General features: G+C 39.6%; 1 protein-coding gene across 5 annotated transcripts in view; it reads left to right on the forward strand.

Moving 5' to 3' along the window:
- The window catches only part of BTRC (beta-transducin repeat containing E3 ubiquitin protein ligase), a 115,319-nt gene that overhangs the window by 55,232 nt on the left and 41,532 nt on the right, over positions 1 to 18,555 (forward strand). For all 5 annotated transcript variants that reach the window (XM_066191039.1, XM_066191041.1, XM_066191040.1 and 2 more), the window contains one exon: positions 6,159 to 6,248. In XM_066191039.1, the coding sequence (XP_066047136.1) occupies positions 6,159 to 6,248 (90 nt within the window). The remainder of the gene's footprint in view (positions 1 to 6,158; positions 6,249 to 18,555) is intronic.

The following is an 18,555-nucleotide window of genomic DNA, read 5'->3' on the forward strand; positions in this document are numbered from 1 at the left end:
TTGTCTTGAGGTTTTTTGTTTTAGGGGCCTTTTTTTTCATGTTTGTTTTAGGTAAGTCATTTTAATTGTACTGGGTAATTAGAAGGTACACACAGCCAAGGGAGCTTTGTTATGGTAATTGCTCAAGAAAACCCACTCCCCAACTACCACTGCTGTGTGTTAAGACACGTCTTCCCTCTAGTGGCAGTATTAAAGACTCTGGCTTTCACAGTCAGCAAGGTGTAATTGCAATATGACAAACTGTGCTTCAGGGAGAATCCTGTAAATGATCTAGTTTTTTGTTTCGCTAGTCTTTATTTTGTCTTACGACTTTCTGTGGAGACTGTCCTTCCCAAGGCTGGGCTAGGGATAGCAAAAATTTCATCTTAAGAAAATAGTCGAGGCGGATCCTGGGTAATGTCTTACAGCTTGACTTAATTCTAGTCTTCTTTTTAATTACCTGTTTATAAAAACGTTTTTAAATTTGTTACGATTACTTAATTCTTTCAGAAGAAGCACCTAATTTGAAATAAATAAATAAAATGCATTTATTTTAAATAGTCCATGTGAAAGACCTTTAAAGGGTAATTAATGCAAGTCTCCTAAGACTCTAAATAAGATGAAAGCGATCTTTCCAAATCTGCTGGAGTGATTTGTTTATATAACTTCGCACTTCTGCTGAATTCTTCTGAGTCTAATAACTTTTTTTCTAACCGTTTGGCAATTTGTGCTTAGCTACAAAAGCCCTTGTTCAAAAAGAACAGTTTAATAATCTTTTCCCTGAAAATGACTTGAAGGGAGCATATGGGTTTTGTCTTTTTGCTGTGTTTTTATTAGTGTTATCTTTCTCTGATAAATCATGTAATTACTAACTATTGGGGGGGGAATCTTATTGAACTCCTGGGTTGCAGCTTCTATTAAAAAGTGGAGCTTTGTTCAGGGACTGAGGATTCTTGGAATGAATGGCCAACGAAATGGATTTCAGTTGGTAGAAAAGCTGCACACACATGGAGTTCTGCCTGGGGTTCAAGGCTTCAGGCTGGTGCTCAGTGTTCATCCAGAGCTACACAGACAAGAGTAGAAATGTTTATGTGTTTGTGTCAAAGAGCAGGATCATACTTTCTTTAATAAGAAAAATGTAACCAAAGACACTCAAGGAATGAGATCAGATACAGCTCTGTCTTTAGTGAACCATAGTCTAGTGCCTCTGTGGCATTTTAAGCCTTTGGCTGAGAGCGAATACAGCTTTGTGGTTCCCCTGCTTCTGACATGATTTGATGCTCCCATATATTTGTAGGTTTCTTTTTTTCTTTCATTAGAGCTTGTTTGGCTATAGGGCTGCTTAACACTCTTCTCAAACGGCTTTTGCAAGGTTAAAGGAATGCAGCTTGGTAACAAGTTTGTGTCATTTTAAATATATACCTCCCAGTAAATAAGGAGGAGTCTTGCAATCAATCCCTTTTAGTGTGTTATATGTTTCACCTGACAACTAAACCCTCTATTGATTAACCATTACTTTGTTAGATAATCTCGTGTCATTGAAGCCACTGTAAAAATTAAACTCTTTAAAATGTTTTACCCTAGCAGCAGTGCGAAAATTGAAAACTTGTTCAGAATTACAGCCAGCTTCCACAAAGAGGGTAGTTTTCAACAAACTGGTTTATGTTTGCATGCTTTATATGCAATATAAAAACATATTAGAGCACTCCAACGCAAAGCTATCTGCCTGTAGCACTGAACCAGGCTACCATTTCAGAATACTTTTCCTTGATGAAGAAACCTCTTATTTTGATGAAAGGTGAGGAGAAACTTGAACAGTTTTGGTGCAGATTAGATGAGGTATGTAAAAGGGTCAAGCTTTAACGGTGAACTTGAGAAATTCCCTTTTCTAAGGCTTAGTTTTTGGCTTTGATTTTCCTGCTTTTCTTCCAGGTACGTCAATGTTCCCATGGGCATTGGAACAAATGAAAGGAGGTATTCTTATATTGCAGTGTAGCATTAGACATCATCAAATGTTTCACCTAACATGGAGGACTGCCTCTGCATTTTTACTTGATGATACGACATTAATTCTGCTTTCAGAATTCACTGGTCTATTCATTGGCCCTATTCACAGTAACTATTAGTGTATGAACAATATCAGATGAAACCAAATCACCAAGTCCAGCAGCCATTTTGTGTTTCTCAGTAGCCAGAAACTGCTGCCTGCAAAAAAGCATTTGGAGACTACCATATAGTACTGCCTTGACAATATATTCTCTTCTTACGACCTGGCCTCATGAGCCAGATGCAGCTTCTTTGTAACATTGGCAGTACATTTCCATTGAGACCTATCAAGCAAAGTGACGTTACCTCTTTTTCCTCTTGACTTTAGGGGAGGACTAGGTTTTCTGTTTTGCTTTCAACCCTTTAAAACATATTGTAGAACATGCGTGTGAATCTTCTTTGCCCTTTTTATTCATCCCACAAGGCTAATAAGGTATTCTTCTGTGAGAATGTGAAAATAAGAACTTTGTAACTTTGCAAAGACAGTAATGTATGTTAAACATACATTAATGTATGTTAAACATACATTAAAGAGTACTTTATGTTTTGTTCTCAAATATGTATCCTAATGTGTTGAAATCATGATATATACTCTTTTTAATTTTCTCTTTCCCCCTTTTACTTCTACTAAGAAACAAAGAGCTTCTGAAGGACTAAATAGTTGGCCAGTAATTTGGCACATACATAAATCCTTATGTAATAAAATTACTGTGTAAAAAAAAGTTGGCTCTTACAGTAAAAGCATGTTCTTCTCTCCTTCTGTGGTTGAAAAGGTTGGGAAGAAGTTCCTTAGCATGTTGTCAAGGGGCAGAGAGGTATATTGATAGCATGAGAATGCCCAGGTCAGTTAGATCCAGAGTCAGCTCATCCACTGCCAACTTCAGCACTGTCACTGGAAGCTGCTGTTGAATGAGAGCAAACGTCTGGCCTCTTTTGGTACTCCACTGCCCTCCTATTCCTGAAGCATCTACTTCTGTTGCACTAGGGATGTCTGGAGGATATCTGTGCCATGTATCTATGGAGCTGCTGTCCATGAGTTCATTTAGTCTCTTTTTCCACTTCTGATTATGTTTCTCTGCATGATGTCCTGGGGTAGGAAACACCAGAAGTTCACTGCCAGCTGTGTGAAGAAGTATTTCATTTTATCTTCTTTAAATTTATGCTACACTAGTTCTGTCAAATGTCAGTACTCCTGGTATTACAGGATTTGATGAACAAGTTATGCTGAAAGTTCAGTTGGTGCTGTTCTCCCTGAGATGTAATGTGTGGATGAAAGTAATCAAAATTATGCAATACACTGGAATAATTATTTGTATTTGCATTCTGACATGCATGTAACTTTTACTTTAGTAACTTTAGTGCATAGTGAGCTTCTTTCCTTCTCAGACAGTGCTGACATCTTTAGATTTAGCATTTAGTATTTCACATTTTCTATTTGGATTGTCTACTCTTTCCCATTTGTAAATGTGGAGCAAGCCTGTTGTAAGCCCAGCTTTTAAAAAGCTGGCATGCGACCAAGGTTTATGCATACCTGTCCTGGGAGGAAAAAGACTGACAAGATTTGAGTTCATGGTTCGGTTCACGGAGCCACAGACTTCCTTGTTGCTTTCAGTAAATGTTTTTGTGGCTGAGCTTTTGATCTGCAAAGTGGAGTTAGTAGTAGCTTTCCTCAAGTCAGGGCTCCTCATAAAACTTACAGTATGTAGCAGTCAAGTTGTGCAGAAATACTGCATATGGAATTCTAGAAATTAAATTGCAAGTGAAAAATATCACAGATTTACAATAAACGGATTAAATGTAAAACATGAACAAAGAACTTTGTTCAAAAGAGTTGGTTCAAAACCAACTCTTCATGGTTTTTTGATCTTCACAATCTGGTTGAATTTAACTAATACCATGCCTGTAAAATGAAGTTTGCATGGTATTGTCTGAATGTCAGTGCAAAGCAGATGGTATCAACTTTTTGTCTGTCAGTTGGGATGCTGTATCTAAGCCCCAGTTTATAGTAGTTTACACCGTTCTGATCTTTCTTCTGAGGAGAAAGTTTTATGCATACCAGGGTGATGGTTTTATGATGCTGGCAGATATTTGCAGGAGGCAGTCAGAGTTCTGTTTGCTTGTGGTCTAATCAAGTTTGAATCTGAGCCTCTCCTGCTGAAAGATGCGCTTTGTTCATCTGCACTGCACCTTGAAAGAATTCGTGTGTTTGAATTTTTCAGTCTCTCCTTCTGGGTCTAGAAATTGCTTGCTGGCTGCTAGTCAAAGCAGATATCAATGTTGTGACATGTAAGGAAAACTGGAGACAGAATTTTCTGCATTCCTGTCTGTCACTGGTTGTTTTCTGGTTAGAGAGCTCACTGAGAAATAAAACATGAACTGCGAAAGGAATGGAGAAGATAGGGCTTCTCTGCTCTCTTTTGTTTCTGTTTCATGGTGAACTTTAAAGGGGCTCTGTCAATAGGTAAGGTGGAAAGGACTGTGATTTCCTTAATTTCTCCAAGAATGTTTGTACTGTGCTGGTCCAGTACAGATCCACCTAAGTCAGTTTACTGATTTCCTGTGGTGTGCAGTAAGGAATGTTTCATGAGGTTCATAAGAAGTTAGGTGAATGTTATAAACTGATTGTGAACACTCAGTTCCCATCAGTTGGTGCTTACCGGAGCTGGGGGCTGTTGGGAGCACTGGCTTTGTGGACATATCTCCTATCACTCAGCATAAACCCCTTTTAATTTCTTGGCATTATTGCCTCTGACATCCTTTGCCATGTGCTCCTCTGCCAGTGTTTGTGTTGCTGCTGACAGCATTTTACACAGTCAGGCCGCTGGCAGAGGGGCAAGAGAGGGAGATTGTTTGTTGGTGCTTGGCACTGAGGGAGTCTGATGATGGAGTTTTGGGGCAGAGGGAGAAGTTTAGGAGCCCTTATCATGCCATTGTTGCCCACAGGTTTTGTAACCTATAGCAGGTTTGAGTTTGAAGTCATTTCAAATCAAGCAAATGGAAATCATAGCAAACCCTGAAAAAAACGTCTCCAGAGATTGCTGGTGAGTATTTCAGGGCGAGAACTGACAGGCAGCTCACGACAAGTCTTTGTGCGCCCTCCCATTAAAGCAATCTTAAAAATGTAATGAATGTTAGAATGCTTTACTTAGTGCTCTTGAAAATACCTTTGTAACAAGTTTAATTTCATTCTCTTTCAGCATCTTTTTTGGGTTTTTCCATGCAGCTGTTTGAGGTGGCAACATCTCTGTGATCTGCTTTCTACTCTTGCATCAAACCAAGTTGTTGCTTGCTTTTGAGCTGCCACTTTTGCATGGGAGCATTTTTCTGTAAATGGTGGCAGGTGTATTAATCCCATGCAGAAGCTCTTAGATGCAAAGGTGCTGGGGGTGAGGAGGAAAACCTCCATTAGAAGCTCCTGAGTTCTTCAGGCATATTAGTTTAAACGGACAAATCAACCAAATTAAAATTTTAAGCTAACTTCTAAAGTATTGTTCATACACTTCCCTCAAAACAGAGAGAGACTACAAGTGATGTGTTCTGCAAAGACTCTGAAGTCTGCAGCCCCAGCTGAAGGTCACTGGGGCAGGACAGCATTAAAGAAAAAAGACACTCTACTTCAAAAAATAAAAAAAGCTTTACATAACTGAGAGGATTAAATACAATGAAATGTAGCGTGCATTTGCTCCCTTCTGATTATAACCTTTGTTGTGTCCCATGTATTTTACATTTTATATTCTGATCAAGTCAGATGTTTATTCACATTTGATGTACTCTCTGATAACTACTGTGTTTTCAGAAATCACCTTGTTTTAGTTGTTCCATTATGCAGCATTTTGTGAAAGAACAAAAACTGAGATGAGATTTTTTTTTTCATTTTCAAAGGAACAAAGAAGAAAAATCTTTTTTCTTCGTATTTCCGTACTGTAAAATTGCACATAGCTTCTCAGAGGACATGCATGCCCTGAACACAGACTTTTGCTATAAACTAGTGGTTTTTTTGTTTGAGACATTTATATTGTAGAAAAAGGAAATGTAGTACAGTAGTAGAGTTAGTATAGGTTCCTGTGCCAAAAATATGGTGCCTGAAAGAAAATTGTGTTCTTATATTCATAACCATTTTAATCTTTCTGCAGACCTACAACAGCTGTGCCAGACTGTGCTTAAACCAGGAAACAGTATGTCTAGGAAGCACTGCTATGAAGACTGAAAATTGTGTGGCCAAAGTAAGTAAGAGAACAGCTTTGGTTTTCAAGGATTTTAACAAATTGTTCATTGTTAGTCAGCGAAAAGTTCTTGTTAAATGTTACAGTTCAGCAAAAATATTTAAACAGAGAGCACGTATTTTGGGTAGGTGTTTTTGTCCTTTAGTGTAGATATTTTAGACTTGCTGTTTTTCTCTGCTGGAAATGATTATTTGAGTCCTGAGCTGTGTAGGATTGAAGGATTCATTCTACTATACAAGTAATAGGCTTTTCCAGTGGGATGACCTATGCCGGCCATGTAATTAGCTGTGGCAACTTCAAGTGATAAATGTCCAGATACATATTGGAAATACTGCATTAGAGCTCTTTGTATCATGTACCCTTTCTTAGCTACCAGAAGGGAGGTGCAAAAAGACTTTTCAATTAAAATACAGTGAACCCTGTACTCAAAGGAAAGGGACAAGGGAGATATTACAGGAAGAAGGGTAAGAAAATGAATTTATTAGCCTGTCACGATAAAGTAATTTCTTGACAATTGAAGTAGATGTGATTGGACGAGATGAGGTGCCATAAGCCACCCTCTTTTCTTAGATTCAGCATAACTAGAGTAAAACAATGTATAGGTTGGTCTGTGAATGGAGGACATATGAACCATGATGATGTATGGAAAGGCTGCGTGAAGGATGCGTTTAGCCTTGTGTAAGCTTTGTATTTCCACTGAAAGGAAGTTTAGAATGGGCATGCAGGACACATCAGTGCATGCAGCCATCTGTTACTGAAACCAGCCGGCATTTTGTTGCTTCTCTGTCACCACAAACCTGACCGCTCAGAAGCCTGTTTTCTCTTTCAGTTATTATTCTTTGATCTTCTTGAAGTCCATTTCTTTCATACTCTGATTGGTTGTTAAAGGTGCCTTGTCCCTTCAGGGGCCACTTTTATATTGACCTTTAAGATAATTTCCCAGCTAAATCTTTGCTGGGGTTTTGCTGGTGAAATTTGGATGTCCCATTACTTTTGACTCTTGTCAGGGAATTGGCTACCATAGAAGTTTGTAATGGTGCTTGCAGGTGGCTTAGCATTCATAAACTGTGCCTGACATGCCAGTTACCTTCCACTGGAGCACTTCTGAGAGAAGCTACCAGTTCTGGTACAAAGTCCTGGTACAAAGTTTAATACCAGCACTTCCATTCTTAATATGACTGGTCTTGCACACTGCTTCCTAAGGTGCATTATGATACAGACTAGGAGAAACTCTTTAAGCAGAGCAACTCTGGCTGAGTTGTCTTATCACTGAGCATCATTCCGATGCCATAAAGCACCTCACAGCAAGCTCATGGGAGTAAACCCATTCAACCCATCTGCTCCGCAGTGTCCTGTTTGACCTGATCACCTCACTAAGGAGCAAGGGTGTGCAAGAAGTACAGCTCATTTAAGTGGTGCCTCTTTCAAATAAAAGCACGCACTTCCAACAACTTCATGTCCTAAATAATAAGCTCTCCAAAAGTTATGTTTTCAGCAGGTTTGTGGTGAGAGGTGTGGGTAGGGCTCAAGGCAGGAACAGCAAGACTTTTTTCATGCTGTTAAGAAGGAATTTGAAACATCATCCTGGAGATTAAGAAGTGTATGTTTTTGAAGTATGCTGTCTCTATATGCAGTAGAGGAATATATGTGTATATATACTCTTGGACAGTCTGCCATCTTATAAATGTGTGGAAAACATATATAAACACATATATACATATGCATACATACATGCACATATATGTATCTATGTATATGTATGAAATATTTATATCTTTCTCTAAAAAACCATAAGGATTTTTCTGGGGATATAATTCCTCTAGTCCTAGCTTGCCTGGCTGTTGTACTCCTTTCTTTTGCCTTCCTATCTGCAAACCAAATGCAGTCAATTCTAAGAAAGCTTGTCTTTCAAATTCCAGAAGTGTTGAAGCATTTATAAATCCAGCTATCTAAATGCAGATGGTTCAGTGATGGCATAGGCAAATGGCACAGCTGTTAAATGTTCCCTAGGTGAAGGGGTTTAAATGGGATTTAGGGAGTCCAGAGGTCTTCTCCTACCACATGCACACAGTGAGTTTTATCCTCCATGACTGATGTATTTTAGAGCCTTGGACTTCAAAATGTTTTGTCAGGAAGGTGAATACTGGAAGGTACTGCCGTTTTCATCATCTGCAGCACTTTTCCAAACCTACTGTAGGAGGTTCAGTTTTTGGTTGGTTTTTTTTTTTACTTGCAGTGAAACCCAGAAGGGGTTAGTTTGGAAATAATAATTTACTTTTTCTGATTCTGCAGTGCAGTATCAGCTCTGACTGGGAGCCACTGTCTGCATTATCACCTGCTTGTCAGATGTGTCAGTCACTCTTCAAGGGACAATGGTTTTTCTGAAAACTAAATTTCTGATTCTGCACCTACTTGCAGAAAAGATAATTGTGCTCTGTTAAGACTGTATTAATGGTGTTTACTGATTGTATGCTTGACATTTCTAATTGTTCAAAGAATGAAATGCAGTTACCCTTGAGGTCACACATATCAATATTGAGGTATCTTCTCTCAGACCGGAGCACTGTCCATTTGTTAAACTCTCTTGTGGACGAGTGCTTCTGTACAGGACATCCAGTATAAACTATCGACCTAACAACTGGCATTCTTCGTTAAACAGAGAGGGGGAAAAGCAGATACACATATTCAGGTCTGGAAAGCAGCATTGGGCCACAGTATTTTGATCATTCACAGAAGTTTGTGTTTCTTAGAAAACCTTGTCTATTTGGTTTTGTGTACAGTGTCATGCTGCCTCTGCGGCCAGGTGCTCAGTGGCTTTTGCACACCTATGAATTAACTAGTTTTATTCAGACATTTTAAAATTAAGCTAGAATTTAATATTCTGATGAATCTTTGTGTCTTGTTCTTAGCCCTTCTTTTCTGGTATTTGTCCTCTAAAACTCCACTGATAGGACTTGGACAAGTTTGGGTAAAAGCAAATAAGGAGTATTAGAAGTTGTTTGAAGTGTGTGCATGTTTTGACTGAAGAACTGGGATCTTAAATTAGAAATTATGAATTGTGATGCACAGATTTCACATGTGTGATCTCTAACATCATTTCTCTTCCATACACCAGAGCTTTTCTGTTATTTTTTGGCATCTTTTTGCCTGTTGCCTTTGAGTGATCAACAAGTGTGACGTATATTCAAGCTAACATCTTTTAAAAGGAAATGCAATCTCTGATTGTGTTTTTGCATGTGCGTGTACACACACAGGCATATATATATATAAACCCCTTCTTTTTGTTTCTTTAGAAACCAAAAAATCTCTGCAGGAGGGTTTTTTTAAAGATACCACTGGTGTGCAACCACAAGTGGACAGCGTCCTCGGGAATTGGTGCTAGGTGCTTAAATAAGGTAGAAATGTTGCATGAACCTGGGCTCCAAGGACAGGGTGTTTGGTTTTAATGAGGCTTATTGAGATCTGGCCAAATGAGCATCTGTTCCTATTGTTTGTTCCATATTTTGTAAGCCAGTATCTTCAGGCAGATAATGGTGTTGGTGTGTGCTTCATCCTCAATTAGAGAGGGACATAGTTAAAAGTCCCCTGGCATCTGGTATGTCACTAGGATTCTTTTGATGCTCCTGGGTGCGCAAACAAGTTTCTCTTCTGTTCTGTACCCAGGAAATCTTTCTGTGGTGACCTTCACACTTTCTATTTGAGGCGTGGTTAGGGATGCCCTGGTGGGTCTCCAGTCTCCTTGGCTGAGTCTTTGTTTGCATGGATTATATACATTCCTGTTTTCAAACACAGGTCTTACCTTTTCACCCTTTCATTATGTGAGCTGTGTTAGGTCTGAGTTTTGCTGTTTGCTTCAAGTTTGTTAGATGTTGCATTACCCTGGATCCTGAAAATACCCTTTTGATTCCAAGCGCTCTTTTCTTTCCCAACAAGAGATGGATGTATAACTGATCCCAGAGTCCTCCATTCATTAGATAGGTATTACTGTTTATTAACTCTTGCAGTTGGTTCCAGTTCATCTGTATCTCCTGTACAAAGGAGCGTTCTCCGTTTCATTTTGCACATTGAATTTGCACATAGACAGGCACCCTATGGCATCCCTGCAAGAGACAGCACTGGTGAGACACCTTCAAAATGGAATCCAGCATCCCCAGGTTTCTGCTTAGTTCTAAACACAGCAGCAGTTGGGAGAGGTTCTCTACCTTAATCTAAGTAAAATTGGAAGAAGAAAAATATAGTCATGCACACCACCCTTGAAAAATCAGACTTCTGTTTCAGGCCACTGCTTGCTACTCACGTGCGATAACTGGTCTTGCTTTGTAAGGTCCTGGCCAACTAAGGGACTTCCCAGGGGCTTTTAAGCAGTTGCCATCTTCTAAGGAATCTTTGCTGTTCATCATATTTGTAAAGGTGGGACGGAGTTGTGCTCAATTCTGGAAACACAGAACAGGCCTTGGCACTTCCAGCATGCTACATGAAATTTCCTTTCAAAGATGCATCTTATTATTTAGCTGTAGCTACACATTTTACACTCAAGGGTGATTCAGCTAGAGAAAGGAGTGGTGGAAGTAGCTGGTAATTGAAATCTTCTTTCCTTTGTCAGTTCTTTCTGCATCACTACTTTCAAATTTTTAGAACAAACATAGTCTGCACAAAAGTAACATTAAGTCTGGAATTTTTATGTGAATTTAAAGGAGAAGCCATGGGCACTCTTTAATAAAGAAGCATTTAGGGTTCCAGGCTGGATGTTCCAGTTGGCAGTAGGACAAATTGTTCTGAAGACTGTCCCTCTTGTACTCTCAAGTCCCTTTATGTCACAGATTGATGGCTCTTTTTTTTTCCAGAGAGTGTGTCTGCATTTACTTTGCATGAATAGCACAACCAGCTCAGAGTTCTGCTGTGATTTACCACTGAGTCAGTATATCTTTAGATAATGCGTAGTTTTCTAGTCCTTTTGAAGCCTTTCTGGTGGCTGATATTGAAATTAGAACAACTTAATCATGAACAAATATTATTTGACTAGCAACATTCAGTTTCCTGATATTTGTTCTACTGTTTCAATAAGGAAGTATGTTAGCCTAATTTTTAGTGTTAAGCTTCTGTGTAATGATGCAGAAGGACTGTCAGTGGACATGCTTCCAGCTCCAAATCCCTCAATAAAGTATCCTCTACTGTGTCTTGGATATACCTTTCTCTGGGAGGGACAGCATTTTTGAGGCTATTGCAAACTGGATAAACACTGCACCGGCCACTGGCTGATAGAGATGTAAGCATGTCATTTTAGCCTTCTGTTGGAGGTATTCTCTCTGTAATAAGAGGGTTGTGTGAATGACTGTCATTGCAGGGACGTTGCTGGGAGTACTTAACATGCAAAAGGTGCCTTGGAAGTGAATTCTCAGACAGCAAAAGTAGAAATGGCATCGGAGGTTTATCTAAAAGCTTTGACCTAATGATGATCTTTCTTTCACAGATATGACTGCTTTTATCTTCATTGCTAGTTCGTCTGTCTTTTTTTAGGTCAAGACAATCTTTATGCTTTAGCTTCATCTTGGTCTAATAACCTCTTTGCAAATGACGGAGACAGAAATGTGATATTCTTGCTCCCCCACTCCACCCCACCATACACATTCTCCAGATTTTGATAGACTTGTTTTATTTATTTCCAAAATTATATCCGCAGGAAACAAGCTGTTTAAATTCAGATTATGCTGAAGCAAAATGGTCCTGGTATGAGAAGCAACGTGCTGTTTTATGAGCACAGAGTCCCTTTTCTCATAACTGATTGATAGTAAATATTTTCCTGAAGAATTATTGCCAACCATGAACAGTGCAACTGTTTCACTTTTTTTTTTCTGTGCTACTTGCTGTACCAGCCATTGTCTGTAATTAAGATCTACAATTCACAATGCAGACGTTTGCACTTCCTCTGGGTCTGAGCTATTTATAAGGCATTTCAGCTGTTCAGAGTTTCTTTTGAGTGTTAAACTATGTGTAAACAGGCTTCTTTAGACTTCAGTTACGCAAATATTGTGGAGTGGTTGTCATTTCTGCTTTTCTTACCACCCAAAATGACTTCACATGTCAATGAAACCACAAATTAAAAAAAAAAAACTACACTTGGGGTTTTTTAATGCAACAGAAGCTTTAAAGAAATAGCAATATAAAAGCTAGCTCATACATTGCTTTGTAGCTGAGGATCTCTTAAGCATGTTATGGATATCAGTTCTCCAAGCTCTGCAGTAAGGATGGTCAGGCATGGGATAGGTAAAATCTTGATATGAAGAATCATTTTTCAAAGTTTGGTGAACTTGATGGAGGTGTTTCTACTTTTTGGACCCGATGGTTTAGAATCTTGATGAAGCAAATTGTGTTACATTTCAGATTGAGTTAAGTAAATAGTGGAAGGTCCCCCCAGAGATGTTAGAAACTCCATCTAATGTTTGAGTGGCTTCAAGGAAGAGTTTTCTTGTGGTGATGACAGTCAAGCTGGAGCAGGTTGCTTGTGGAGGCTCTGCAGCCTCCATCCTTGGCGGTTTTCAAGACCAGGCTAAATGAAGCCATGAGCCACCTGATCTGACCTCATAATGCACCTTGCATGAGCAGGAGGCTGAGCTAGAGGACTCCAGGGGTCTCTTCTAAATGGAATCATCCTGGAATCCTCTCAGTGTACAGACAGTGAAGATGTAATAGAAGTATTTTAAAATTTAGGACTTGACCTGGCATCCTTAGTCAAAATTCCCCTGCGACTATATTATGTGTAGTATCACATGCTGTAGTTTCTTGATATGTGTTTGCTGGTTTGGTGACAGATACTCTTCATAAAGAATTACAGCCTTGAGGTCTTCATTCAAGATCCATCACATGAAGCTTGTAAGGAGTGTTTACCAGAATAAGTGTTACAACCAAACTGGACTTGCATTTACAAAGTACTTTAGGATCCTTTGTGCTGGAAATGTGACACAGTTTGGAATCCAAGTCATCGGTGGTTTTGGTGATAAATGGTGGCAGACATGAAGGGAAGCATTGCTTTTTAAGTAGTCACCTGCAGTGACAGCACTCTCAGATGGTAGAGAATACATGACATTAGACATATTTTTAGTATTTTTCAAATATAAGAATTGAAAAAGTTGTTTGAAAATGTGTCCAATTCTTGTGCTAAAGCTCATGGTATGAAATACTGTAATAACAGTTTCCTGGTGTGGCCCACTGCAGGGAAGCCACTGATGTGGCCAAGTATCACATTTCAGAAGGCAGAGTGAGTTCGGAGTTCAGCCTAGCAAGAAAGCGCCCAAAGATGAGGCTGTTTTTGTAGCCTGATGGGGGTTAACGTGGGGTGGGCTCCAGCATCTTTGGTGTTGGGAGCAGGCAGGGGAGGGGAGGTAGCGTGGAGCTGAGGCGCGCACTGCAGCACTGCCCACTGGTGCATGCCGGATCACCCGCACGCGGAGATCACATGGCTCCTCCAAAAGTCAAACGATCAATTCGCCTCGTTTTGGCTCTGTACTTAATGCACAAACAGTGCGATCTGCAGGGCTGTAATTGCATTGTTAGGGCCAAGGAACAAGCCTGTGCCTTTTCAGCAGACAGCTGGCAGGGAAAGAGGCATGTTGTTAGGAAAGAGAGAGGCAAGGCAAATAAAATTACTGCTAACGCTCAGAGATCGGCAGGAGTCCTACTTGCCTAATCTTACCGGTGGGAGCAAGCGGCTGTTGTAATCCAATTATAGCAGCATAAGCAATTTGTTAGACACTCCGCATAATGTAACAATTTCCCAATAAACTCTGACTTGTAATAACGTCGGCAAGAGCCCACATAAATCTGCCCGAATGGTGGGGGCTGGAGTGTTCGGCTGGGGGCTTGTAATTTGTGCCATCAGCACGTTTTGTGGAGTGTGGTGTGGTGCAGTCTTTCAGTGCAGGAATTTTAAGGGGAAAAGCATGGCACGCCCCTCCAAGAGAACACCATTAGCAAGGGTCAAAAGAGATATCAAACAAAGCTAGGAGGTGGCTTTTCTAGGAGGGAGGAAAAATCAAAACCCAAATGCAAGGCTCTAGCTGATGAGGATTTAAAAATATTAAAAAGCAGTAATGAAAATGGTAGCATTTTTAATTACATCAGGGAGAGGAGGGGGAACTAGAATTGCATCTGGTTTGGACGGGGAGGGAGGAGAATACCCTTCTTCATATTTAAGCCATTTAAATATTAAAAAAGAAGCTCAAGTCTTGAAAGGGATGCTCTGTGTTACAAAACAGAGAAACTATAGATCCAGGTTCTGAGCAATTCATAATCTACAAAGGAAAAAATTAAACCTTTTCTACTATCCAGTTACTCTCCCGTTGTCTTTCTTGCAGCCCCTAGCTGGCTTCATGCATATTGGCACAGCATCTTGATGATGCGTCTGAGAGATAAAACGTAGGTCTAGAACCATTCACTTTGAGCGTACCCCAGTGAATTTAACTTTTTTGGCACAATGATGAATGTCCCCTCTGGTTCATGCAGATCTACACAAAGAACTAATCTAATTTAGATATTATTTAAAAGTAAAATCAGTCTGCTGTGCTCTGCCTGTCACTCTTGGAGTACATTGCCAGTTAGAGCATCGTAGACACCAGTTAAGGGTTTATGTTTAGCAAGATTTAAGGCATCTTATTTCTGTTAATCCCGTTATTGAGCTTTTTTCTTTGCTAAGATGCAGATAGGCAGCAAGCAAAATAATGTAGGTCCCTTTATATACAACATAGAGACAGTCAGAGGTCCAGAATTTTCAGCGTTTTCTAAACACTGCTGTGGTGTAAAAATGCCTGACTTCATACTGTTAACAATACTTTATTCATTCCTTAGCTCTGGGATCTGCGAGGCTTTAGTGTGGTGTGACATTTCTGATCCTGTTCCCAAGTTGTGGCAGCATAACACCTTTACATAGGGTAAAAAATAGTTCCCAGCCATACAAAACAGTTTCTCTTATTTGGACTTTCTGCTCTCAGACCCTGTGTTTTGATGCTGTACTATGCTAGGTTCTTTTGCTTAGCCAAAAAGAAACTAGCTGAAAACCAAACCCAATACTAAATTGTTGACCTTGTACATACAGCTCATACAATCATGCCTGTACCATGTCTGCCTTTATGGTAGTACTGTATTTTGTGTGATTATGGGATGTGTTTACATATTCACCTGCCATACTAGTCCTGAGATGATTTTTATTTAAACTGTAGAGGAATAGCTGAGATGTGCACGCAGGCTGCCGTGTGGATAATGCTGCATATTTTGCCCTTCTTTATGTGGAAGTCAAGCTTCCATTGTTCTTAATCTTTGTTGTCTGCCAGCATATCAAAATAATGGGCAGAGACAGTGAGCATTTCCAAAAGTATCCTAATAAATATTTTCTTGCTACATAAGTGCACCTTAAAAAGTGTGTTTAAAGAGGACAGGTATTGTCTTAGTTTACAGGAACTGAATCAATAAACTGTAGTGCTTCTAATAAAGCCACTCAGTGTCTGGGTTTAACTAATGGCTGATTTTCACGGCTTTGACAGTGAGCTGTGTGCGTTATTTTCTCCTGATATTGTAAAAATAATGAGAGCAAATTAGAACAATCAGTTTACCCCGATAGCTGCTGATTGGAGGTGATGGGCAATATGGCAGCGGGTAATCCATCTTCGGGCTCCTGTCACATTAACTTCAGCAGTGTGGAAAAGATCAGGCGGAGCGAGTGGGAATCCTGCCCAATCAGAAAGCTGAAATTAATGAGAAGAGCATTGTTCTGTGATCAACCTTTTAATTAGTAAGAGTGGAGATGGAGGGAGTGATGAAGCTGGCAGCACAGCTGCACAATGTTGGGCATGTTTTCGGTGAGGGGGAGGAAAAACATGGGTTTTAAATTACCCCTTCTGTGCTCCCTGTACACCGGCAGTGTGTCTTCATTCTAACCCCCTTAAAAGATCTTAATAAACAGCCACATCCAGGTTAATATTGCAAACGTGGCTGTTACTAATGAGTAGTTTCAAAGCAGGTCATTTCGGGGGTCATTTAGGAAAATGTTGATCACTGTTTACAAAAAAAAAGAGAGAGAGAGACAGGGTTTGGTGTTAAAGTTTCATTGCATCAAGGAAAGAAGAGGAGGGAGATGGATAAAATTAGAGTAAGGGACTGCTTGTTTTAATACTCCTCTCCTTATTTAGAATATGTTTGAAATAAGATTCCTCAGCATATATTTGAAACGAGACTCCTCAGTTAAAAATACTGTGTGTGCCATGTGGCTTTCAGGAGCAAAAAAAGAGGAGACATCAAATACTGCGTCAATTTCCTAACTCTCCTTTTTGTTGGTTTTTTTTTTTCAATGTGTTTTTTTGCCAGTATTTTCTGTTTATTCACTTAACAACAAGAAATTATAATTAAAAATATTTGACTGCTGTAAGTGCTAAGATTGAATTGATTTTTTTTTCCTGGTGGCTTGAGAAAATCACAGTTTTCTCAAGTACATTCTAAAAACAGACACTGGAGTTAATGGCTGTCAGTTCTGAATACCAGTCTTAGGAAAAATCTTTATTTTTGTAAAGGGAGAAGATAATGCGGGGGAAAAATTGTATTATGGAGCAATTTCTGGAAAGGAAAATAAGAAATGTTAAAAAATAATATTTATGTTTGCAGTGGGAATGCAGCTACTTCTGATTACCACGGTTCCTGTTCTTCCTTCCTTGCTCTCTGTATTGTTGTTTTCAGGCGTTTCTTTTCTCCTTCTCCGTAATTCCCAAAGAAGTTGTAGTGGTGTAAGAGTGAGGCTCCATCACTCTGAGCACAGTGGCTGTGCTGCTTTCCTTTCATTTTTCCAGTCGGGACACAGGTTCTCTTTACTTTTAGGTATTCTATTTTTCTGGCACTGAAGAGCAGATAAACTCTTGTCAGTTTGCCTGAGAAGGCAAAAGTCAGCGCCCTGCACCCAGCAAGCTGTACAGGCTGTTTGTGTGAGTTGTGAGCTCACACCCACCGGCAATTTCGTGTTGCCTGCTTTAGGTGGGTAGCAGCATGCTGGGGGAAAAGCTGCTGTGGGTGAGGTTGGCTCCTGTGGGGTTTAGTTCCAGGCAGATCTCACCATCTTTGCTTACTGCAGTATTTGGAATGTTCCTAGTTTTGTAAGATCGATATAATCTCTTTCCTTCTCACCCTTCTTTATAAAATGATGGTTTTGTATGAGTTTGGTGGTGTCCACATCGTTTTTATAGGCCAAAAGACACTGCATCTCCACGAAGTTAACCTGGTAAATCATAGATGTTTTGTACTATCAAACCAGTTGTATTCCTAATATAATAATGAGTGGCGCTTGCAGTTCTGCTTGTAAAGGTTGTCTTTAATATTTTCATTTGTAAGAAACAGTTCCAATTTTTTATAACTTTGTCACTATTTAACCCTTCAAAGTAACATTTTATTTCAGCCTCCCACTCCCTGCTGCCTAAGGCAGAAATAAAATTTGGTGTGTGGGATGAACAGTATTCACTTAACAAACAGCTGTTCAATATTTTATTTTATTCATATTGCTTGTTCTGTGCCCCAGGCTGTATTTATTGCATGCCTTTCAAGTCCTGGTCAGAATATGGAAATACAGACGTCCTCCTGGGGTTTTCCCCTACACTTTCAGTGCTTCACAAACCTTAATTAATCCATCCAGTGTTTCTTGGGATAAGTGCTGGACTCACAGCATCCCTTTTTTGCAGAGAAGTTAAAAAGTTACTTCAGCAACTGAAATATAGGGAGGAAATAGCTTATTTGTAGTAAGCAGTGAGGCTCACAGGAGGAATATGAGATTAGGAATTATGACCCCAGATTTTGAATTATCTTTTGTCTTTGCCATTCTGCTCTTCTGTCTCAGTTCTTTCATCTGTAAAAGGATAATGCTGCTTAACATTTCCTCATTAGACTTCTGGGAATCTAGAAACACAGTATCAGTTGAAGCATGTTTCGTATTTAAACACTATTTTTGTTTATATACACCTAACGTTGATTTGGGCTCTGTTGTTGTGGCATCTTCTCTCTCCCCAGGACCATGTACATTTTTGAAGGCCTGTGTTAGACATGCATTTAGGGAAAGATGCACTTACCAGTGGTTGCATTCAAACGGCAGTCAAATATGATCCTTGTGGGCAAGAGGAAAGTCTAAGAGAATGTGGACAGTTACAAGCCAAACATCGTTCTTGTTGTGGCATAAGACACCAAAAGCTCTCAAAGCCTTTTGTTCTCCTTTAATAAAACTCAAGACACAGTAAATTATTCCACAGCCACTTGAATCAGTTTGTCAGTTTCCAAAGAGATTCCT

The sequence above is a fragment of the Chamaea fasciata genome, unplaced genomic scaffold (genome assembly GCF_029207755.1).
Source record: "Chamaea fasciata isolate MVZ Bird 193981 ecotype frontalis unplaced genomic scaffold, bChaFas1.0.hap1 SCAF_9, whole genome shotgun sequence".
NCBI lineage: Eukaryota > Metazoa > Chordata > Aves > Passeriformes > Sylviidae > Chamaea > Chamaea fasciata.